Source organism: Apium graveolens, chromosome 2 (assembly GCF_009905375.1).
Source record: "Apium graveolens cultivar Ventura chromosome 2, ASM990537v1, whole genome shotgun sequence".
Lineage (NCBI taxonomy): Eukaryota > Viridiplantae > Streptophyta > Magnoliopsida > Apiales > Apiaceae > Apium > Apium graveolens.
This window is the reverse complement of record NC_133648.1, coordinates 2,355,632-2,380,516: the sequence shown is the minus strand read 5'-3', so window position 1 is coordinate 2,380,516 and position 24,885 is coordinate 2,355,632. Positions and strand designations below refer to the sequence as shown.

General features: G+C 33.5%; 1 protein-coding gene across 1 annotated transcript in view; it reads right to left on the bottom strand.

Annotated features, from left to right (window-relative positions):
• Positions 1-24,885, bottom strand: part of LOC141708295 (DNA repair protein RAD16-like) — a 40,295-nt gene that overhangs the window by 7,415 nt on the left and 7,995 nt on the right. Inside the window, exons 2-11 of the mRNA XM_074511852.1 lie at positions 11,166-11,222; positions 10,657-10,926; positions 2,601-3,271; positions 1,942-2,064; positions 1,776-1,849; positions 1,163-1,220; positions 916-1,062; positions 753-838; positions 422-491; positions 46-66 (exon numbers count right to left, since the gene is read on the bottom strand). Of these exons, the coding sequence (XP_074367953.1) occupies positions 46-66; positions 422-491; positions 753-838; positions 916-1,062; positions 1,163-1,220; positions 1,776-1,849; positions 1,942-2,064; positions 2,601-3,271; positions 10,657-10,926; positions 11,166-11,222 (1,577 nt within the window). The remainder of the gene's footprint in view (positions 1-45; positions 67-421; positions 492-752; positions 839-915; positions 1,063-1,162; positions 1,221-1,775; positions 1,850-1,941; positions 2,065-2,600; positions 3,272-10,656; positions 10,927-11,165; positions 11,223-24,885) is intronic.

Here is a 24,885-nt window from a genome sequence, read left to right as displayed (position 1 = left end):
CACAGCCCACATATCAGTTCACCATCGTTAGCATCCAGTACCTACAAGGTATGGATGATCCACAGCCTATTATATAATCAGAAAGTATGGTTAGAGTTGAAAGACGATAACATAATCTCATAATTAGTTTATACCAAAAAATCAGCATCAAGGACAAAAGAAAATATGCTGCTAAAAATGTTGAACAATTGCTGCACATCTCAAGCTTGACTACACTAGCTAACTAGTTAAACAAGCAGTCAAATACAAATTTAAGAAATTATTTAACCGAAAATCCACATGCAATTTCTTTGATAATATTCTTTGAGTAGTTTCCTTCTAAGGGATAATCGACAATTATACTAAAAGCTGCTATATATGCAGAATAACAAGAAATTTGCATAATATAAAGATGCTTGTAGATAGTAAGTAAATCCTTCACCTGTCGCAAACGCGTGAGGAGATCAGAGATGTGGGCATAGTTATTCCCAACATTATCTTCTGCGACATATCTGCACATGCATGAAATAATTTAGTTACGTTCTGATAAGGATGAAGCAGAAGTTCTCATTACACAAAAATCTATGTGACTCTGGACATTATTAGCCATCAGTTTTAGTATAAATTCAGGCACTGGTATCCCTAGATAGTGAACCCAAATAACTGCAACACAGTAGGGAAGAACTTCAAGACACAGTTTATCAATATGTCAGATGAAACAGACCACACAGATTCAAATTAAAACCAATATGAGAATGATTTAGTTGACTCACGTATTAAATTGTGCCCGACTTTCATTATACAGTGCGGTGTAGTAACTTTCTTCAAAAATATCCAGCGAGTCCCGTCGTAATAACACCTGACAAAAAATATTGCATGACATACTGGAGTAAATATGCATTGGCGCCTTGCAGCATAAGAAAGTATTATAGGTACCATTTTGGGAGGAAGCGCAAGATCAGCGAATCTACCCATTTTAGTGCGTCTTAAAAGAATGCTTTTTAAGATCTTGTGCTCCAGCAAGATCATTGCATCTATGTCAGACCCCGAATTCCCTTTTGATTGTATCGGTGTGGTAATATACTTCATAATTACAATGTCACAGGAAGTTTGCAACTTTTCAGTACATACTCAAATCAAAAGACACAATACAGTATAAGAAACTTAAACTTTTGTGACTCACTTTATTCAACCAGCAAAAGTGTCTTACGGAAGAATGTGAGCAACAGCCAGAGTTAGGACTGCAAGTTAATGCCTTAATGATGTAAAGCATACAAGCGCAAGAAGATTATTTTCCTCTTAATCAAGCATACACCATCTTATTGGAAGATAGGAATTATTAGTGCAAATATCAGAACACACAAGATAAACAACCATGTTTTAGCATCTACTTGTGTACGTGTGTGTGTGTTTATGCAATTTTGTGCTTCAATGAAACAATTCATGCAAACGCATTGCGCTTATGCTTACACGTACCTCTGCACTTTGGCGCGTTTTGTGCCTTTAATAGCTATTAGTGCATACATGATTATAAACAGTAACATATTTTAAACAACCCAAATGCAACACTGGGAGTTTTCTAAGGATGGACTGTGTGACATATTCTGGCATATTAAATAACATCTCTTCCTATCTCCGGAAACTAGAAGATTTGTCAGGCAGTGATCAATAATTTGTATATGTTAGGCTATAAATTTTGAGGCAGACTGATAAATTAACAAAAAGAACATGTAATGGTGGAGCACTAGCACATTAATATCATCTTTCGGGAAAGATAATTTAACCCTGAAAAATACCTATAATCAAGTGTTCTGCAATCACAATCCTTACAGAAGTAATAAGAATACGGACTAATCTGCAGAAAGCGGATCTGTGCCAAAGAAATCAGAAAACTAATTAGATATAAACGATAAAAGTTAAACTGTATGTCACATCAAGCTAACTCAGGTACATAAATCTTACAAGCGAGTAAAGTTCTTGGACACGGTTTTGAAGGGGGGTGCCACTTAAAGCCCACTTGTAGGTAGAGTTTAACGCAAGAACAGCTTTCGTAGTGTTACCACGTCGTTCTTTGATATAGTGAGCCTATAAAAAATTAATTTAAAAAGTCATCCATAAAACTTAGGTAATAATTATCAAGTAGAATACTAAAAGGCGCTTAAAAGACCTGTAAAGTAGATTTACCACAACCTGATCCAATATCTATGAAATATAAGCATCGGAATTTCGAATTACAAGGTCAAATGTGAGCCAAGTACTATAAGTTTCTTAAGTGCAGATTAACCTTTTAAACTAATATGAAACCAAAACTTAGTTACCTACACATAAAACTATTAATCAAGTTTTCTAATGCATATTTCAGTGCCCATAAGCCATGTACATTAATACAATAAGCAAGTTTTCTAATGCATATTTCAGTGTCTATGTTAATAAATGAACATAGGTAGCTCATAATTCATTACTTAACATCTGGATTCAATACAGACATAGGGTGCGAAAAACTATAATGATGATGTTAACATATTTGAATACATGCGCGCACATAGAATAAGACACAGCAACTAAAGTAGCCAAGTCTGAAAGATTTTATAACAGTAATAAAGTAGTCATTAGAAACGCACCTCATCCAATATGATCCGATTCCAGTTCAAGGAGCGCAAATTACAATTTCCGTCATCAACATCAGCTCCAGCATTCTTATTCTTCCTCTGTTTTGACGGCTTATAAGTAACATCTGGACCACATGAATAACTTTGGTGAGAATTCATGTTCTTTTCAGTGAACCACTTTCCACACCATCTGCATTCTCTTGTGGGTGGCAAGACATATTTCCTATATTCTGCTTCGACACTGGAATATGTAGTTATAACAAAATCATATTCCGAGAATTCATCAAGGGTCTTGGCCTTCTTGGCTCCATTATACACCAGCACCTTGTTACTACCTTTCAAGGTAGAGCGGCTTATCTCATTCACCCATTGAGCCACACCAACCAAAGGACATATAACAAGTGTAGCTTTAACTTGTGGCGATCCAGAAGATTGACTAGTTGAGGGTAAAGCTCCATCCAGTGCTCGATTAAGTTCTTTCTTAGCCATTACAAGTGCAATAGCTTGAATAGTCTTTCCCATTCCCTTCTCATCTGCAAGGATGCCTCCTCTTGCTGCAGATTCCTCTTGCTTTAGCGCCCAAGCCAACCATTCTTTCTGATATTTCATCAGAGGCATAACAAAACTAGGTGGCGCTTCAGCTGTTTCAGCCACAACTTCGTGCTGATTATCAGTATCTTCGTAAGCATCATCCACTACAAGAAAAACGCAATCAGACAACACCGATTAGACAACACTCGACCAAAAAAGTGTTGCCCGAATTTTTCATACAACAGTTTTTTTGCAACCAAAAAATTGGCGTTGTCTGACGTTAATTACTACAAGTGATAAAAAAATGTTGTCTCGTAAAACAAATCAGACAAGTGTTTTCAAAATTAAGATGTTGTGTGAATGGGAAGGCTTTAGTATTACAACAACGCTTTAAAATCCATTGTCTAGTTGATGGAGACAGACAACCCTTTCTAAGGTGATGTTGTGCAAATGAGTAAAATCGTACAACGATTTTTAAAATCCATTGTTTGAAAATGATTGAGATAACGTCTTGTTTAACGGTTGTGAAAATGAGACAAGTATTTTTTTCTACTAGTTAGTTAAGCTAGAATCACACAATGTACAAATTAGGTGTTGTCTAAATGATACCTGATAGACAAGTGTTCTACATATTATATGTCACCTGTATCAGACAATAGTCTAATTCTTAAAACCGTTGTCTTTTTTACTAAATTTAAAAACGTGTTGCACAACAAAATATTCAAATAAATCGCTGTCTAGTTTATTACAATAAAAATAGTAATAATTTTAAAAAAAAATTCCAAACAATTCATTTTAAATTTTTTAAAAACAAAAAACTCTAATTAATTCCACTTTCATCTAGATTAAATATTTAAATTTTATATTACAAAATAGTTTAATTATCTACTTTATAATTAATAAAAAATTAATCACAAGTGCTTCAAGTTTACATTGTTAATTGTTCAATCCAAACAAGTGTTTTTCGAAAAAGCACGTTATATTAATCTACCTTATACAAGTATTTTTAAAATAAAACACTTGTAACAGTTAGACAACCGTTATCGATATTTATAATCTGTTGTAAAATATGTAATACTACAACAATCTTAAAGAAAAAACTGTTGTAAAATTCCAACAACGACATTTCCTAAAAAACACTTATGTAAAGTAACTTACCACAACATGATTTTAGGAAAAAATGTTGTCTATATGTTTACTAGTTTTAAATTTTTTTCGGGAAATTTATATGCCACCGTTAATTAATTTATAGTAACCAATAACTTACACTAAATTAATTTTTGTGTATTAAGATTTCAAATATACCTAATAATTACAACCTACTAATAACATAATACCGATAACGTGTATCAGGTCGTTAATAACGTTAAATAATAAATATTTATGAATAAATAAGCTAAAAAATGGGCACATTTTTACAACGGTTTTCTTTCTCAGACGTTGTCGTATAAAACTATGTACAACAGGCTTTTTAAAAATACCATTGTGTGATTCAACAACGGTTTTTTTCTTGAAAACCGTTATTGACATTGTTTTTAAATAACCTTTTTTGGTTATAAACCGTTGTATGAATTTGGCACTATTTCTTTGGTTGATATTACATGCGACAATTGTTTTATATTAAAAACTGTTGTATGACTTTTGTTAAGACAACACATTTTAAATTTCAGACAATTATTTTTAATGCCATATATTTTTTTGACTTTATTAATATATATTCCTTAAACTGTTGATGTTAATATATATTGTTTTTATTCACTTAAAAAAATTTTCAAATTTTCAAATATATCTTGCTTGAAATTATACCGAAAATGTAATTAAAGTGGTAGTTCCTAAATATTAAAAAAATACCCCTCCCGACAACGAGACTCGTTCCCGATTTACATGATTAATTTTTAAAATGATTTTCTCGACGATCCAACCGTACGGATGTTAAGATATATCAATTTTAATCATAAGAAAAAATTATTAAAAAATTTGAAATTCGTCTTGCACGTTAGGATTAGAAAAATCCAGTAAAAATACCCCTCCCGACAACGAGACTTGTTCCCGATTTACAAGATTAATTTTTAAAATGATTTTTTCGACGATCCAACCGTACGGATGTTAAGATATATCAATTTTAGTCATAAGAAAAAATTATTAAAAAATTTGAAATTCATCTTGCACGTCAGGATTAGAAAAATTCAGTAAAAGTACCCCTCCTGACAACGAGACTCGTTCCCGATTTACAAGATTAATTATTAAAATGATTTTTTGACGATCCAACCGTACGGATGTTAAGATATATCAATTTTAGTCATATAAAAAAATTATTAAAAATTTTGAAATTAATCTTGCACATCATGATTAGAAAAATCCAGTAAAAGTACCCCTCCCAACAACGAGACTCGTTCCCAATTTATAAGATTAATTTTTCAAATGATTTTTTTGACGATCCAACCGTACGGATGTTAGGATATATCAATTTTAGTCATAAGAAAAAATTATTAAAAAATTTGAAATTCATCTTGCATGTCAGGATTAGAAAAATCAGGTAAAAGTACCCCTCTCGACAACGAGACTCGTTCCCGATTTACAAGATTAATTTTTAAAATGATTTTTTCGACGATCCAACCGTACGGATGTTAAGATATATCAATTTTAGTCATAAGAAAAAATTATTAAAAAATTTGAAATTCATCTTGCACGTCAGGATTAGAAAAATTCAGTAAAAGTACCCCTCCCCACAACGAGACTCGTTCCCGATTTACAAGATTAATTTTTAAAATGATTTTTTTGACGATCCAACCGTACGGATGTTAAGATATATCAATTTTAGTCATAAGAAAAAATTATTAAAAAATTTAAAATTCATCTTGCATGTCAGGATTAGAAAAATCAGGTAAAAGTACCCCTCCCGACAACGAGACTCGTTCCCGATTTACAAGATTAATTTTTAAAATGATTTTTTCAGCGATGCAACCGTACGGATGTTAAGATATATCAATTTTAGTCATAAGAAAAAATTATTAAAAAATTTAAAATTCATCTTGCACGTCAGGATTAGAAAAATTCAGTAAAAGTACCCCTCCTAACAACGAGACTCGTTCCCGATTTACAAGATTAATTTTTAAAATGAGTTTTTCGACGATCCAACCGTACGGATGTTAAGATATATCAATTTTAGTCATAAGAAAAAATTATTAAAAAATTTGAAATTCATCTTGCACATCATGATTAGAAAAATCTAGTAAAAGTACCCCTCCCGACAACGAGACTCGTTCCCAATTTACAAGATTAATTTTTCAAATGATTTTTTTGACGATCCAACCGTATGGATGTTAGGATATATCCGTTTTAGTCATTTGAAAAAATTATTAACAAATTTGAAATTCATCTTGCATGTCAGGATTAGAAAAATCCGGTAAAGTACCCCTCCCGACAACGAGACTGGTTCCCGATTTATAAGATTAATTTTTAAAATATTTTTTTCGACAATTCAACCGTACGGATGTTAAGATATATCAATTTTAGTCATATGAAAAAATTATTAAAAAATTTGAAATTCATCTTGCATGTCAGGATTAGAAAAATTCGGTAAAAGTACCCCTCCCAACAACGAGACTTGTTCCCGATTTATAAGATTAATTTTTAAAATATTATTTTCGACAATTCAACCGTACGGATGTTAAGATATATCAATTTTAGTCATATGAAAAATTTATTAAAAATTTTGAAATTCATCTTGCATGTCAGGATTAGAAAAATTCGGTAAAAGTACCCATCTCAACAACGAGATTTGTTCCCGATTTATAAGATTAATTTTTAAAATATTTTTTTCGACAATCCAACCGTACGGATGTTAAGATATATTAATTTTAGTCATATGAAAAAATTATTAAAAAATTTGAAATTCATCTTGCATGTCAGGATTAGAAAAATTCGTTAAAGTACCCCTCCCAACAACGATACTCGTTCCCGATTTACAAGATTAATTTTTAAAATTATTTTTTCGACGATCCAACCGTACGAATGTTAAGATATATCAATTTTAGTCATAAAAAAAATTATTAAAAAATTTGAAATTCATCTTGCATGTGAGGATTAGAAAAATCCTGTAAAATTACCCTTCCCGACAACGAGACTCGTTCCCGATTTATAAGATTAATTTTTAAAATGATTTTTTCGATTTACAAGATTATTATTTAAATGTAGTTACTTGTAAATTTGATATATTTTTACTCAATCAAGACTGATATTTGTTTCCCTCCACCGGCCAATATTTCATTTCCCCCTTCCTTCTCAGATTTTGGTTTCCCCCTTTTTTCTTAATCCCTAAACATCATACCAGCCGCTATTCAATCTCACATCATAAACAGATCGAACTCTCTCTTTCTCTCCATCTCTCCCCCTCTATCTCCCTCTCTCAATCTTACAACCAGAACCAATACACTTCATACACGCCCAGATAGATGTAAGTGTATATATCTCTAGGCATCACACACATCTGGATGTATGTGTACTTTTCTTCGGTTTGGGTCTGTTTTCTATTTTCTATTCTTCCTTTTGTAATTCGATTTTTAGGTATGATTCTTTTATTAGTTTGGGGCTTCAGTTGAGGATTGAGTTTTAATTTATGTTGGGGCATAAAGTTATGCAGGTGAAGCATTTTGGGTGCAGTGGCTGTGGAAGGACGAAATGGAGTCTTCTTGTAAACGAGGACACTACTGATTGCCATAACCCGTAGGTTCATCACTATTATCTTAAACTTCTGTTTCAGTCATCCCGCCTAGACATATAGCCTTTGAACTTTGCTGTTTAAGACTGGTCCTAGTCCTTTAATTGATGTCTAATTATAACACTGTTGCCTGCTTTTTTGCCTTTAAGTAATGTATTTTTTGTTAGTTACTCTTTATATGCCGATATTTGCTTTTGTATAAGGATGTCAGACTAGTTGAGGCCTTTTGTTAAGATATGAATGCACTTCATAAGTATTCACATCGTAATTTTATAACTTGTTGACAGTTTAGTGTTTATGACTTCTTCCCATTTCTTCCTGAACCTTTGTCTAGTACTATATTACAAGATAAAAGGCAAGGGGTCTGACCTGTCAAACTCTTCTCTCTTGTTGAATGAAACCAGGTTTTTTGACTACATACATTCACAGCCTGAAATTAATGAGAAAATGAGAGCCATACTTGTAGACTGGTTGATTGAAGTTCAGAACAAATACGATCTGATGCCAGAGACTCTTTACCTCACAATCAACATAATCGATCGATATCTAGCAACGAAGACAGTGGCAAGGAAGGAACTTCAGTTGCAGAAGTTGTAGAAGAATGGGATGAAATGATGCCTTTGCATGGAGATATTATAGAAGGTATTGCAGAGGATGCTAACGATGAACTTCTGTTTGTCAAGGCAAAAGGCAGGTCTGATTTCAGCTTGCAACTTGGGAAAATTAGTCGTCGTAGAGAGGACTTGTGGTTAAAAGTCAGAAGAGGTGAGAATGTGCTTATGCTTCGTGTTTGTGTTGTCCCTGAACGGAGTTCAAAACTTCAGAAGAAGTTCACATTTAGAGCAGCTTCAAGTGACAAACATGTTGCTGTTTTAGCAGATTTGACATTTGATCAATGCTGTGAACTGCAAGGTAATTATTTTCATTTCTTTTTGCTTCTCTATTTTGTTTCACATTTTCTTTTATTGTAAATATAATGAACTCATCAAGAATTTATCTATATTAAACTCATGTTTAAGATGTATTATTGTAAGCTAATAAGCTATATCAAATATTAATTCTAGTCATATACACATATCAACTTTGAGGCTGAATATGGAAGCAAGAAGCTCAATATTGCAGCAGTCTACCTAACCATTTTACAGGGTAAAATTAACTTGCAAAATATCTCTTTTCTTTATTGATATATTCAGATATTAAATCGAAAACAAAGGATTTGAAAACCCAAGTACTACAATAAATAAATTTTGAAGAAAACAAAAGTGGTGGTGTTGTAAAAAAATGAAATTTATATAAAAATATATGAGGATGGATGGGAGGAATGATTACGGGGATGGGAGGTGTGGGTAGCATCAACTTTTGCAGAAGCAGAAGAAGCAAAGCAATTACCCATCTTGGTAGTTGCCTCCTTAAGTTTCCCCAATAGCCTAGAATTGAAAGAGAAGATAACGAGAGAGAGAGAGAGAGAGTTGTAAGTTGTTACTGCTACCACTCATAGGAAAATAGCAGCACCAGGCAAATACATATGTTAATTATGTAATAAAAGCCAAGAGTACAGTAACTAGTAAAATAAAGTCAAAAACAAATGGAGTGTGTATACATATGTTAATTATCTTTCTCTTGATGAGTTCATGTATTATATGTATTAGCTGTAAAATGATTATGCAGAAATGAGCAGGAGGGTGGTCAATGTCAAACCTATTGGATTATGCAGATCTTTAATGTAATTGTCTTGTTTTCTGATAACTATTCCAGAGGCAATTTCAAAGAGTCAAGCGTGATCTAGCTCATGTTCATACAGAAAGAGGAAATGATATCAGTTCTTTGATTTTCTTATTATGCAGGAAGAAAACATTAACTTAGAGTGGTTATCGATTTATTTTGAAGATTGTTTTCTCCAGATTGGGAAATTGCCTACTACATGCTGTAATGATATTGCAAGGACAACATAGCTCTTACGGGAGACGCCAAGTGAAGCTGAAAAGGCTAAGTGTGAGCTTTGAGTAACCAATGTCAAATCCTTGTAGACTCTGTATTTTCTTTAAGTTGTAGAAATCTTAGACTCATGAAGGCAGGGATATGAATATGCTTTTAGCTTTTGTATAACTATGTTGCCATGATTTTCAATCATGGATTAAATTTAGAACTTTTTTCAGATTTGTGAAGTTACATTTATTTAATTACTTGTTATATTTTGAGAAAGACAACGCTTTTAATAACCAAGCTTCATTAAAAATATCATATCTTTAATAGTAAAACAATGCTTTCATAAACAAAACCTTCGTACAAAATTAACTCATACAACACCACCATCAAACCATTGTCTATAAAATTTTAATATATTGTATCAAAGGTATTCATACAACAAGTTGGGACAAGTAAACAGTTGTATGTATCAGATCATGTCATACATTAAAATATAAAACTGTTGTGTGTAGAAATTTATTACAAGAGTTCTATTACAAGAGTTCTATGAGCTCATTTTCATTTTTCTTGTCTATCTAGGTACACAACAAAGTTTATACAACAATAAGTGTTGTAGGATTGATTTTAATGTTATACTCTCAGTGACAGCCTACACAACGGTTTTATGAGTTTGTGAGAACCCTTGAGTAATGTCGCTTGTTACGACAAAAACAAGCAAAAAATGTTGTCTTTTCTGGATGTAATACGACGGGCTTAATCCACAATCATTGTGTGTACAATCTCACACAACATCTTATACCCGTTGTCTGATCCAACTAACAGACGGCGGCTCAATAGTCAACGGAAAAATAGAGTATCAGACAACGGACATAAACCGTTGTTAAAGCCTGTTTTCCTTGTAGTGATCATAAGATGCTAACCATCTCTCATATTCTTCTTCCCAAACTTCCCACATCAATATTGGCCTGTTCTTATTCCTCTTCCTCTTCTTTCTTATAATCTTCTCAATGGATTCATCAACTTCAAGGTCAGGAACTTCTGCCGCTTTTTGACTCAAAACTTGCCTTTCCTGATCAGAATCACTTTTAAACCTTTCATCATCACTTAATTCAAAATCAGTTTCCGATTCTGAATCCTCGGTCATCCTTAAAACATCTTGACCTGCATTCAGGGAAACACGGGACGGATTAAATACTACATAAACAAACTTATCACTTTAAGCTTATTTCATCAGTTGCATTGCTAATGCAATGACGAAACAGATAGCTTACATGCATTTCAAGATGATCATAAATATAATAGAGACTTTAAAAAGAGTAACACATGAGAATACAAATACAGTATAGTGAATTTAAAAAAATAAAATAAAACACAATTAATACATAATTGTAGATATATACCTTTTTCGTCGTCTGTGCCCTCAAAATCAGAATCCAAAATTTCCCGATCTTCATCTCCTGCTCGACATAACAATTACATATAAATTACTTTAACCAATATTAACTACAAAAGAATAAATATAAATAAATAATATATAATTATATAGACAACATAAATACTCTAAAGTCTAGGCCCCATGTGGTGTTGACGAGTAATAACATATAAATCCCTCTAATATGATAGTTTTTCGTGTCCCAACCATATCACTTAAAGAGGTTTTACCGTAACAAGCTAGAAAAGTTATCAAAACTGTCCTTAATCAGTTATTTCAAACTAATCTCATACAAAAGACATCTACAAACTAAACAAACTCTCGAAAAATATAATTCGACTAAGAAAATACTAGGATCTACCTGCAACCAGAAAAACTAAACAAATTCTCTTAGGAAATGTTAGATCAAAGCAAAAATCTATACAAATCACAATCAACAAGAAACATAGCATGCATACAAATCAAGATTACAAACTTAGCCGATATATTTCTATACTCAATTTATATAGTAAGCATGCAACTAGAGACATCATAGATATCAAGTCTCGTGTTAGATAATCTAGATCACGATTTTAAACAATCCAAAAGTTCTATCTAGAAATGATCATAAAACAAATAATTCACAACAGATAAAATTTAAAACAAGAAAGTAAAAGGTGATGGAGTTGTTTCACCTCTGAAAGGAGGTAGAGAATTGTGCTTAGGCGGCATAGCAGATAATTAGGGTTTGATTGAAGGAATGAAATGAGAGAATTAGGGTTTTTAGGCGGAGAAGCGAAATGAAATGCAAGAGTGAGTGAGGGTTTGAGATGTGGCTTATTGCAGTGAAGAGAGGGGGTATATATACAAGCGAGTGAGGCGGGAAATTAAAAGTTGAATTGAGGTTTTCACTTGAACGGGCTCTTGGCCCAAAATTCATGCTGTCTGAATTGTGTATTAATTTAGATTCTCGGCCGCTATCTTCTTTCAACAAATAAAGAAATATCCACAATATGTATATAAAGAAATATATTCAATTAAGATTTTAAAAGATTTTTTTGGAATTTTGAAAATTCAAGGATATTTAATTTGGATTCTAGATAATATATTAAAATAGAAAGTTATTCAAATTGAAACTTTAGAAATATATATTCAATTAAAATATTAATAGATTTTTTTGGATTTTAAAAATTCAAGAAATTTAATTTGGATTCTAAAAAACGTATTCAAATATGAATTATTCAGCTTCGATTTTTAGAAATATATTCAAATAAGTATTTAAAGGATTTTGAAAATTCAAAAAAAAATTATTTGGATTCTAGATAATATATTAAAATATGAAGCTATTCAATTTAACGGGGTGTATTCAATTCATATTTTAGAGGATTATCATACGGGTGAAAACCCAAAATACCCACCATTTGGGGGCTTAGTGCCCAAAATACCATTTAACAGGATGAAGTGCCCAAATCACCTGTTGAATACGCTTGTCCAACATGCGAATTTCTTTTTTTAAAAATTTATAAAGAGTACGCATGTCTGACATGTATATTCAGTTTTTTGTTTTTAGCGAATACACACATGTGCGACATGTGTATTCCTTGTTTTTCAAAAACTGAATACGCATATCACACATGCGTATTCTTTACAAAAAAACTGAATGTTGTTTACGCACTGCTATAATGCGTAATTCGTCGGTATTTTGGGTCGTCCGCGCGTATCTGGGTATTTTGGGCAGTTGGGACGGGAAAATAGGGTATTCTGGGCATTCTTTCTTATAATAAACCATTGATTTTGAACGATTGTTGCTCATTTTGACTGATCTTAATTTTAGGCGGATTTTATCGGAGTTGTTAAATAAATCTCGTAGAGTCTTGCCGATTTGAGTAGTGATTTCTACAAATCCGTCAAAATCTTTTGGATTTTGCTAAGATTTCTGAAAATACAAAATATACTAGCAAATTCATTAAAATCTATAATTTTAAAAAATACAAAAAATTCATGGAGTTTTGAATAACACCAGATTTTAACGGATTTCTTAAAATCCAAATTGAATACCACCAGATTTGAATTGACTTTTTAAAATCTAAAGTGAATGCCCCCATATTTTAAAAGACTTTTTTCAATCCCTATTGAATACCATCAGATCTTAAGGTTTTTTTAGAATCCAAATTGAATACCCTACGATTTTCAAAATCCAAAAAAATCCTTAAAAATCCCAAATGAATACACCTCTCTTAGATTTTTTATATTTTTTTAAAATTTGGGGTATTAATACAAGAAGTAAAAAAATACTTTTAATTCTGGTAATCTCTAATTAAAATTTAAACAATCCTTTAAATTCCCTCGATATTCAAAAAGTTATGATTTTTTTCATTTTTTAAAATGCTAAATTTTGATGAATTTGTTAGTATTTTTTAAATAATTTGAAATTCGGGAAAATTAGAGTATATCTAATGGTTAAAAAAAGAAAAGTATTTCAATTTCAGGCTTTTATCCGAGTTTTGGGGTTTTGAGTAGGGACACATTTTTAGGAGAAAAGGAAGTATAACGACTCGTGTATTTTTAAATTATTTAAATATGTAACTATAGAAATTATTAAATAAATAAAATATGTGTATTGGTTTTGACCGCTATGTGTTGTTTGTTTAGTAGCTATGTGTGATTTATGGTGTACAGGGTTGTCCGCGTGATTAATTATGGAGTTGTATTGATTTATTTCTAATTTCAAAAGTGGATTTAGTGAAAATTTATTTGCATAAATATTGGGAATGTTTTTAAATTGTTTTTATGATTTTATAATTACAATAATTATTTTTAGGATTTTATAAAATTGAGAAATCAATATTTTATTAATTATTTATCTTTAAATGATTTTCTGAATGCTTTTATTTGTAAAATCCATATTTAATTTCAGAATTCTTCAAAAATTCTGAAACTCATATTTATTTAAGTTTGGAATATTCCGGGAATTTTAAAATTATTTCAGAAATTTTCGGGACTAATTTCACCCGCGCGTTGTTTCAGTTATTTATTAAAAGCGGGTATAAACTACCTTTCGGAAATAATTTTAAAATTACGAAATTTATGTTTTTACAAACATCAGGATATTTATGATATTTTAAGACTATTTCCATAATTTTTGGAATTTGTTTAAATTGCACATCGGGTCGTATATATCGAAACACGGAATAAAAATTTGATCATATAGAAGGGTACGTGTCCAATAGCTGGACACGTGTTATGCAAAATAAACAAACACGAATACAGCCCTGTGCTTATTTTCTTGGCAGCCGGCTATTCCTCCTTCCCTCATCTATGTAGTCTCTATCCTTATTTCTGTCTCTCTCCCTCTCTTTCGATCGATTTCTCCCCTCTCTCTTTTCCATAATCCGTTTCCGATTTCATTCCTTCCGGCTTTTGCTCATAAGCCGCCGCTGCTCCGATTTCCCGGCGACATCGCCGCTTGTTCCTTCCCGTACTCTGTTGTTTTCTGGTGTCTGGGTGCGTGAGTGTGTGCGCTATGGGTGCGTGTGTGTTTATCTGTGTGTGGATGCTGTTGTGTGTACGTGAATTGGTTCATTTGAATGTCGAGGTTGCTGCCGCCTTTCGCCGGATTCCGGCGAAAGGGTGGTGTCTTTTTTGGTGTACGCGCGTGGCGCGTGTGTGCCCTGTGCGTACGGCAGTCCTATTGGTCCCTGTATTCTCACTGTGATGTTATTGTGTTGATTAATTTGAATATATCTCGATTGTTCCTATATATTTGACTGATTTTATTAAATAAACTACTCGGTATTTGTGAGATTTAATTTTATTAATCGATAGAATTTGCATTGGAAACCCGAAATTGTTCGGGTACCCGCGAATTTTATCGCCGTCGGCGATGAGCCTCTGCGAGCCGATGGTGGACGGTGATGAGCTAATTCTGAGTCCTAATACGAAAAAAATATAAAATGTAAATAATAGTAAATAATCGAATAATATTGGTGATTGGGATTTGTGACGTGGATTTCGGTTATGGTATCGGTTGAAATAGTCGTTAGGTTATTTGTTGTTGAATTGATGTCGATTGTATTCGACGGGTAGTCCGATAAACGAAGGGGACGCTGCCCGATTTCCGAGAAATTGAACTACGTAAATACGAGAACGTATCTGGTGAATATCAGGACGTCGAGAGACTATATATATATGTGTGTGTTTTATACGAAACTTGGTTGTACGATGTAATGAAATATTCTGCCAAATCGATAATCCTAATTTCGTAAAATAAAGAGTATATATATATACCAAAAACGAACACCGAACCGATTTTCGAGATTGTGAACCCTACTTGTTGCGTGTGTTATTACAATATACATAATTATGAGTCGGGTTTGAATATCGTTGGGTAAAATTGGTATCGAGGATATGTCAAGCATATCTAGATGTCTAATGTGGGGTATTTCGACCCTGTAGGTTATAGTCGGGAACCTGAAAGTGGACGATGAACTAAAGATAACCTAGTGGTCAGTCGGCGAGCTCAGTAGAGTTTCAACAGAAAAACCTGAGTGTCGAAGTTGAATCCAATATGATCTAGTGGTTGGACGTTAAAGCCTGAGCGACCGAGTCGGCTTAGAATTGATCAGTAATACTTATAAAGCCCTGTAAGAAAGTACTTCCGAACTTTTCTTCAAGATATATCGCAATTATTTTTGAACTGTTTCATAACATGTCGCTCTTATTCAAAATAACTCTTGTTTATATTGCAAGTGCTTTAAACTATTTACCCTTGAACCCTGATTTTTCTTGATCTTGAGCCGTAAGCCTTATTCTTTGTAAACCATCCCTTGTTGATCCTCAGATACCAAATCACACAAATATGATACCCCTCCCCAAATGTATAACTACCAAACACCAAACACTGGAGCAAAAATTGTTTGAAAACACAAAAACTTTTATACTCCAACCATTCTTTATAACATCAAAGAACTATACCTTGAAAAATCAGTATTCGTCCAATACCTGATCATTTTACAGACTGAAAACCGTTTCTTATACATACCTTGATATACCCTTGAGATATCCATGAGTTTCTTTACATTTTTATTCAGGTGTTTAACCATCATTGATTATGATCTTGTTTATCGAATTATATTGTTTATCATATTGAATTGCTTTAGAATTGGATAGTTTTTTTATATATATGTGGACCAGATTCGTGGTCAGACCATATTTATGGTCAATTTAGGCCAATGTGTGCCTTGGATCCAGTAGTTAGAGCAGTGTTGTGTGCTTTGTTTGGGGTTAGTGCGTGACTGATCGGCAGGCTAACCTTGGTTTTAAAAACTTAAAATGAATGTCCAATTCTAATGATTGTTTAGAAATAAACTTGATTCCACTGAATCATCTCGTTTGATCATTGATTAATCTCAATTATTATCATTGTGACTTGCTGAACTAGTTTGCTCACTCTTGCGAATCTTTTTATGTATTCTACAGTTAAGAAGGATACGGTTGATAGCGAGGTTTCCATGTTCAATGTACGAGCTAGGATTCCATATTGAGTTGGATCTAGCAGGAGCTTATTGCGGTAGTGAGATAGTAAGATTGTAAGAATAATTTTATTATCAGTTGTATGTTAAATTAGTCGGGATTTGGTACGATGTAATAAAAGTTAAGGTTTTGGCTTTTTTCATACTTTAACCTGTTGCGATCCGTGGTTATGTAAAGAAGGGTCATTGAAATAATATCTTATATACAGGTTTATATATTGTATTTGTGTTGTGGACACTAAACTTCTGACCCGGGTTTGGAGGGCGCCACAGGTTGGTATCAGAGCTACAGGTTATAAGTCACTGAAACAAGCCTAGGTTGTCGGGATTGGGTAGAGGGTTAGGATTAGAAATAGGCAATATAAAGATAGGACGTTGTGAGGTTGAGTGCGACTGTATAATAGGTCTCCGGAATGGTTTGTGTTGCGATTCGGGATTCTTAGTTTGCGATGTGATTTCCAGACAACGGCAATGGCAGATCCTAATTTTCCGGTATCATCTGATCGTTTGGAGCCTTCCGTTCGAGGATCGTCATCTTCTCCCAGATTTGAATTGCACCTTGTTCTTCCGTCAATATTAATAGTATTACCTTCTGTTGTAACAGTTATACCTCTTCAAGCTATTCTACGCTATCCCACCACCTCTTGATATGAGACTGCCTATTTAAGAACCTCCATTTGTATATTCTTGGTATACTAGACATTCGGCTGTGAGTGTATCTCTTCAGTTTACCCTACACCCTGTTCTATACCTTCGGTTTAAAACTTGTCCTATAAAGCAATTGTACCTATGAGGATGGATGCGGGAGTGGCAGTAAATGGTGAGTATTGAGATACAAATAAAGGTGAGAAGAAGTTTGGAAAGAAGATTCAAGTGTTTCAGAGGATAACTATTACCTGGTTACTAGAAGCTATTAGTGATTAGGCCACCCCTGATTAGCTTGTGGAATAGAGTAAATAAGTGTTAAAAATAGAGAGTTAGAGAAGATTATGGATCTGGGGATCTCTTGAAATTAGATAATGGTGTTATGATGATGTGATATATATTCTAACAAGATGATGTGACATTAGCCGACTTGTTGACTATTGGATAGTCTGTCCCACTTAATGATTGTATAGTGGATAACGGGAGTATTACCAGTATGGAAGTTTGATGTGAAGCTATGAATAAGATAGCATGCAACGACAACTGAAGTTTCGTCGATTAAGGAAGTTAAATGGACACGATGAAGGAGAAAAGGTAGATTGAAGTAAACGGACCTTTATGTGATCGTTTATTTAATTCGGTACCTTGTTATATGAAGGAAGGACAACAACCAACTCATATAGTAAGGACAACCAGGTTTGTGATTTTCAAAATTCTCAAACAAGTTTTTGAAAAAGATTTTTCCTTACAAAATTTTTAAAAGCCTTTTTGAATAAAATAAGTTTTAAACACTGGTTGTTAGGTTACTACTTGAGTTTCTTGTTTGTTAGAAAACCCGGATTACCTGGAAGGGTATTTATTTCAAACTTAGTATTGTTAATTCAGAGGATAAAGAAACCCGCGATTATGAAGGAGTTGATTATTCCTAACAATAAAATGCACATATTGTTTGATAAAATTTACAACAAAATCAGCGTACGGAGTAACTATACATTCAATTACTAGGACTATCAGAATTCATTGATTTAACAGAAGCCGGAGCGTGATCGAAGAAGATTGGAAAGATTTCCAGACCTCTCTAAAAGAAGAATATTATTAATAAAAGGATCGTTATGTCGAATGGTTCGTGGTTATTCTAAATTAAAAGAGAAAGCCCGAAGTTATCATATAAAAACGCCAATATGATTGAATTGTTAAAGTATTATACGTGTAGGTGCGATGTCAGGGATGCAAGACTTAACAAGTAAGAATCTACTATAATGCTTAATTTGCAAAGACATTTCAGCGTACTTTCTAAAATTATTATATGGAACAATGGGAATATGATTGAACAAGCTCGAAAGATGAATACAAGTGAAATATGGATGGTGACCAATGGTGCGTTCTTATCTTCAATATTGCAGCGTATATTCCGTTTTAATTCCTAAAAATATATGAACTTCTTATCTTAATAAAATCCTTATGATGATATCGAAAAGAAGGATATTGCATTCCTTTCAAATTTAATTATTTCCCTCAAGTTTTGTTTTCTGATTGGGACAAACAGTGTTATGGTAAGACACTTTGTCAGAATGACGAAGAGTCGGGTGGGACGCCACCTAATCATGTGTTGTATGCCATATGGTATGAAAGACTGGCCATCTTAAGTACCAATGTGGTTGTCTCATTCATATTCAAATCCTTATTTCTTCTTTCTTTTCAACTCTAATTTTTGTTGGACTTTGAATCCTTCTAGTCATTTTGTTATACTGTCGTTCTTTGCAAGGGGTTTTCAAACAGAAATCAACGTATCCTGAATTAAGCGGACGAAGTTCCATCTACGTCTTATACATGTGAAGGAAATAAGGGCACCTGGCGAGGATTGCAAATCACTAGCCCCAGTGAAGGATCCACTAAGAGTCAAGGGAATCTACTCCAATAAGGAATACCTTTTTAAGGACGAGAATATGTGATTTTCCTAAGAAATATGATATTCAGAATACGGACGTTATGACATGGATGATTATGGTGAATACCTTATGCGTAAAAGTATTAAAAGATGTGAAAGAAACTTAATTGTTTATCTCTCAAGATTTTGTTGATAAGATAAATTACCCTGTTGACTTGACAAGATTGTGATTAAAGGACTAGCAAGTCAAGAACGTGTAGTTGTTAAATAAGTGAGTACAAATAGTGGAATTGAGATTCCTTGCAATAAGTTGTGAAGAATTGATATCATGGAAGATAAGAGGATTTGAAATTATTATAGGGAATGGATTAACTTTTAAAGCATGATGTCCAGACAGACCGTCGTGATGAAAAGATAATTCTCAGGACGCTAAATGAGAAGGTGATGAGGTTCAGAAGATGAAAGAAGGTAAAGAATTTGTTAATGATGATTACGGTGATCAAAATATGAGCATTATGGTGATTATGAGATAAATAAAAGTCAGAAGCAAACAAAATTTGAAGATTCTATAGCAATTACGGAGTTTCAAGATATGTTTCCAGATGAGTTATCGATATTCCTCCAGGTAGAGGAATGAAGTTCGTGATTGACTTAGCACTTGAGACGAAGCCAGTGACCACGGTCTTACATAAAATGGCACCAGTTAGAATAAGGGAGTTAGCAAAACAGATGCAAGAGATGCTAGAAGAAGAAGCGATTAAACCCAGTGGATCCCATGAGGTGCACCGGTATTAATTTGTTAATAAGAAAATGGAAGTATGAGATTATGCGTCGACTAAAGAAAGCTCAACAAGTTTACTATCAAGAGTAAGTATATGTTACCTCGAACTACTGATTTGTTGATCAAACAGAAGAAGCAAAGTATTTTCTAAAATTGATTTAAGATTTGGGCGTTAATAATTGGAGATTGAACATATGGACATAATCTTTAAGGAATATCTGGATGAGTTGTAATTATGTTACTTAAAGTCAACGGAGGACCATGCGAAGCATTTAATGACAATTGGGGATTCGGAGAAGAAAGAAGTTGTATGTAAAGTTTACAAGGTGAAAGTTTTGATGGTAGAAAACATAAATAATTAGTGAGAAGGAGACCAAAGGAGATCCAGTAGAAATTAAAGTTACTATGAATAAAGAAAGGCTAAAAGCACCAACAAAAGTAAGAAGTTTTACCATGGACCAGTTATACTGCAAATTTGCGTAAGATTTCTGAAAGCTGCAATACCTTTGATGAAGCTAATCAAGAAAAACTAGAAGTTTTGTGAAGTGGAGAAGGGTGAAGGAAAGTTTTGCGAAGTTAAATGAAAGAATGGTTACAACACCTGTTTTATCAATTTAAAAGTATCAAGATGGTTTGGTAGTTTATAGTGATGCTTCTCATTAGGAAATAGGATGTGTGTTGATGCAACACAATAAAGCTATTGTATACATTCAGACAACCGAAACCTTATGAGCAGAAGTATCCTACTCATAATATGGAATTAACAGTAATAATATTCGCTTTGAAAGAATTGGGAAACATGATATGTATGGAGAAAGGTGTAAGATCTATACGGACCATAAGAGGTTGAAGTATGTATTCACGAGGAAAAGTAAAGATAGAGGAAAGCGATAAGGAAAAAGGAGAAAACAAACATAGAAACTGTACCAGAAGAATTTTCTATGGAATTTTAGAAGTTGGAATTAGGAGTCAGAGTTTATAATCCAAAAAGGAGCAAAAATGGATAATATGACCTTTCAGTCAAAGTTGTTAAGGGAGAGATAAGGAGATGTCAAGAGAAGATAATGGATCGCGATATTAGCGGTTAGAAAGAGGAAATTTATGCGCTTAGGAGGACGATCACAATATCCCCAGGTTTTCTTCCAGCATTTAGATGCTACAAGTAGAAGAATTAAGAAATGAGATCCCACAGGGAATTCACAATATTAAGTATCTAAGTTATTGAAGAGATGCCAAGATATATGGAAATTTAAAGAAAAATAGTGATAAACCAGGTATAAGAAGTGGATTTCAGAATAGATTGGGAAGTGTTAGACATGCCCAAGAATTAAAGCGAAGTAACGGAAGCCTAATAAACAAGGCAGACCAAGGAGTGGTTTTACAAGAAGCGAATCGTAAAATGTATCAGTAAAGTTATTGGAGAAAAGGAATAAAATTATGAGATTATGTACTGATTAGCGGGAGTTCAACGAATAAGAAGAAGTGAGGCCCTATAAAAGAATTGACTACTTACGAGACCTAACTCAAGCAATATATTATACCTCGAAGATTAACTTAAGATCCAACCTGAGAAAATATCAGAGATTACGATTAAAGTGAGTTAAAAGCATTGCAAGGTCTGGTGATATTATGTGAAATGACAAGTGTATCAGGCGGCTATAAGGAATTAAGGAACATGGTGTATAAGGAGTACTTTGATAAGCAAACTGTATTTATTGATAACATCCTCAGCTACTCAAGGAATAAGAAAGTCTGCGTAGGATGCCCAAGGATTTTTCTCCAAAGATCAGAAGGAAAGCAACTATACGTTGAGTCTTCAAGAATGAAATTTTGACTAAGATTAACAAAAGATTCTGAATTAATCCATTAACAACTACCTAAGCAAAACCGTATGCTAACAAATGCTTTATGCCGACAGAAAGGATTGGATGTAATTAAGACCACCAAGGAATTAATAAATGAATTAGAAAGAGTGAAATCTGAAGTTCAAATACTTAAAGGTGATAATACGTGAATATATGAGATTACTTTTAAGTCTTACCCGATGGAAAAGAGTAAGAAATGTTTAAATGTTTGGAAACCAAGTTAAAAACGAGCACCGCCTATCATCCTTAAACGGAGAGTCAAAAGTACGAAAGTGATTCAGAAAATGTAAGATATGTTGAGAGGTTGAGTTTTAAGGAAACACTAGAATGATCATTTATCAGTGATGTCAGCTTTGGAAAGCCACTTTACCAAGCTTCATGTAAATGCAAGTGTAGGTCCCCATTTTTATTGGGATAAAGTGGGAGAAAGAAAGTTGTCAAATTCTAAGTTAATTCAGCACACCAACAGCGTAGTAATATTGATTGAAGCAACTCGGAGTAGACAAAGAAAGAAGGCGAGATTGTATCGAGAGAGAATATGAGTATAGAAATAGGACCAGTAGTGTTAGCACAAGTTTCTTCTTGAAAGAGACTGGATAAGTTTGAGTAAAAAGGGACAGGTTAAGTCCTAAAATTAGTAAACCATTCGAGGTGTTGATAAATATAGGTAAAGTTGTTCATGAGTTGATGTGACCGTCACAACCGTGTATACATATAATGTGTTTTGCCTGTCAATGTTAAAGCGATAAGTATTTGATTTGAATTAAGCGATTAGTTAGGAGCCAATGAGCTCTTGTCTAAGTTTATTCTGCATATAGTGATCGATCCAAATTCTTGATCGTTAAAGGCGAGTTTTGGAATGAGAATATATCCATAATAAGTACATTTGAAACCTCGAATAGAAGAATCTACTTGGAAAATTAGAGTCAGATATGCTTAACAAATATCCTCACTTATTTAGTTAAACCAGATTCCGAGGACAAAATCTTTTTAAGGGGGAAAGGATATAACGACTCGTGTATTTTTGAATTATTTAAATATATAATTATAGAAATTATTAAATAAATAAAATATGTGTATTGGTTTTGACCGCTATGTGTTGTTTAATTAGTAGCTATGTGTGATTTATGGTATACCGGGTTATCCGCGTGATTAATTATGGAGTAGTATTGATTTATTTCTAATTTCAAAAGTGGATTTAGTGCAAATTTATTTGCATAAATATTGGGAATGTTTCTAAAATTATTTTTATGATTTTATAATTACAATAATTATTCTTAGGATTTTATAAAATTGAGAAATCAATATTTTATTAATTATTTATCTTTAAATGATTTTCTGAATGCTTTTATTTGTAAAATCCATATTTAATTCTAGAATTCTTCAAAAATTATGAAACTCATATTTATTTAAGTTTGGAATATTACGGGAATTTTAAAATTATTTCGGAAATTTTCGGGACTAATTTCACCCGCGCGTTGTTTCAGTTATTTATTAAAAGCGGATATAAACTACCTTTCAGAAATTATTTTAAAATTACAAAATTTATGTTTTTACGAACATCGGGATATTTATGATATTTTAAGACTATTTCCATAATTTTCGGAATTTATTTAAAGTGCACCTCGGGTCGTATATATCGAAACACGGAATAAAAATTTGATTATACAGAAGGGTACGTGTCCAATAGCTGGACACGTGTTATGCAAAGTAAACAAACACGAATACACCCCTGTGCTTATTTTTCTTGGCAGCCAGCTATTCCTCCTTCCCTCATCTATGTAGTCTCTATCCCTATTTCTGTCTCTCTCCCTCTCCATCGATCGATTTCTCCCCTCTCTCTTCTCCATAATCCGAACTGGTTTCATTCCTTCCGGCTTTTGCTGGTAAACCGCCGCCGCTCCGATTTCCCGGCGACATCGCCGCTTGTTCCTTCCCGTACTGTGTTGTTTTCCGGTGTCTGGGTGCGTGAGTGTGTGTGCTATGGGTGCGTGTGTGTTTATCTGTGTGTGGATGCTGCTGTGTGTACGTGAATTAGTTCATTTGAATGCCGAGGTTGCTGCCTTCTTTCACTGAATTCCGGCGAAAGGGTGGTGTCTTTGTTGGTGTACGCGCGTGGCGCGTGTGTGCCCTGTGCGTACGGCAGTCCTATTGGTCCGTATATTCTTACTGTGATGTTATTGTGTTGATTAATTTGAATATATTTGGATTGTTCCTATATACTTGACTGATTTTATTAAATAAACTACTTGGTATTTGTGAGATTTAATTTTATTTATCGATAGAATTTGCGTTGGAAACCCGAAATTGTTCGGGTACCTGCGAATTTTATCGCCGTCGGCGATGAGTCTCTGCGAGCCGACGGTGGACGGTGATGAGCTAATTCTGAGTCCTAATACGAAAAAAATATAAAATGTAAATAATAGTAAATAATCGAATAATATTGGTGATTGGGATTTGTGACGTGGATTTCGGTTATGGTATCGGTTGAAGTAGTCGTTGGGTTGTTTATTGTTGAATTGACGTCGATTGTATTCGACGGGTAGTCCGATAAACGAAGGAGACGCTGCCCGATTTCCGAGAAATTGAACTACGTAAATACGGGAACGTATCCGGTGAATATCGGGACGTCGAGAGACTATATATATATATGTGTATGTTTTATACGAAACTTGGTTGTACGATGTGATGAAATATTCTGCCAAATCGATAACCCTAATTTCGTAAAATAAAGAGTATATGTATATACCAAAAATGAACACCGAACCGATTTTCGAGATTGTGAACCCTACTTATTGCATGTGTTATTATAATATACATAATTACGAGTCGGGTTTGAATATCGTTGGGTAAAATTGGTATCGAGGATTTGTCAAGCATACCTAGATGTCTAACGTGGGGTATTTCGACCCTGTAGGTTATAGTCGGGAACCTGAAAGTGGACGATGGACTAAAGATAACCTAGTGGTCAGTCGGCGAGCTCAGTAGAGTTTCAACAG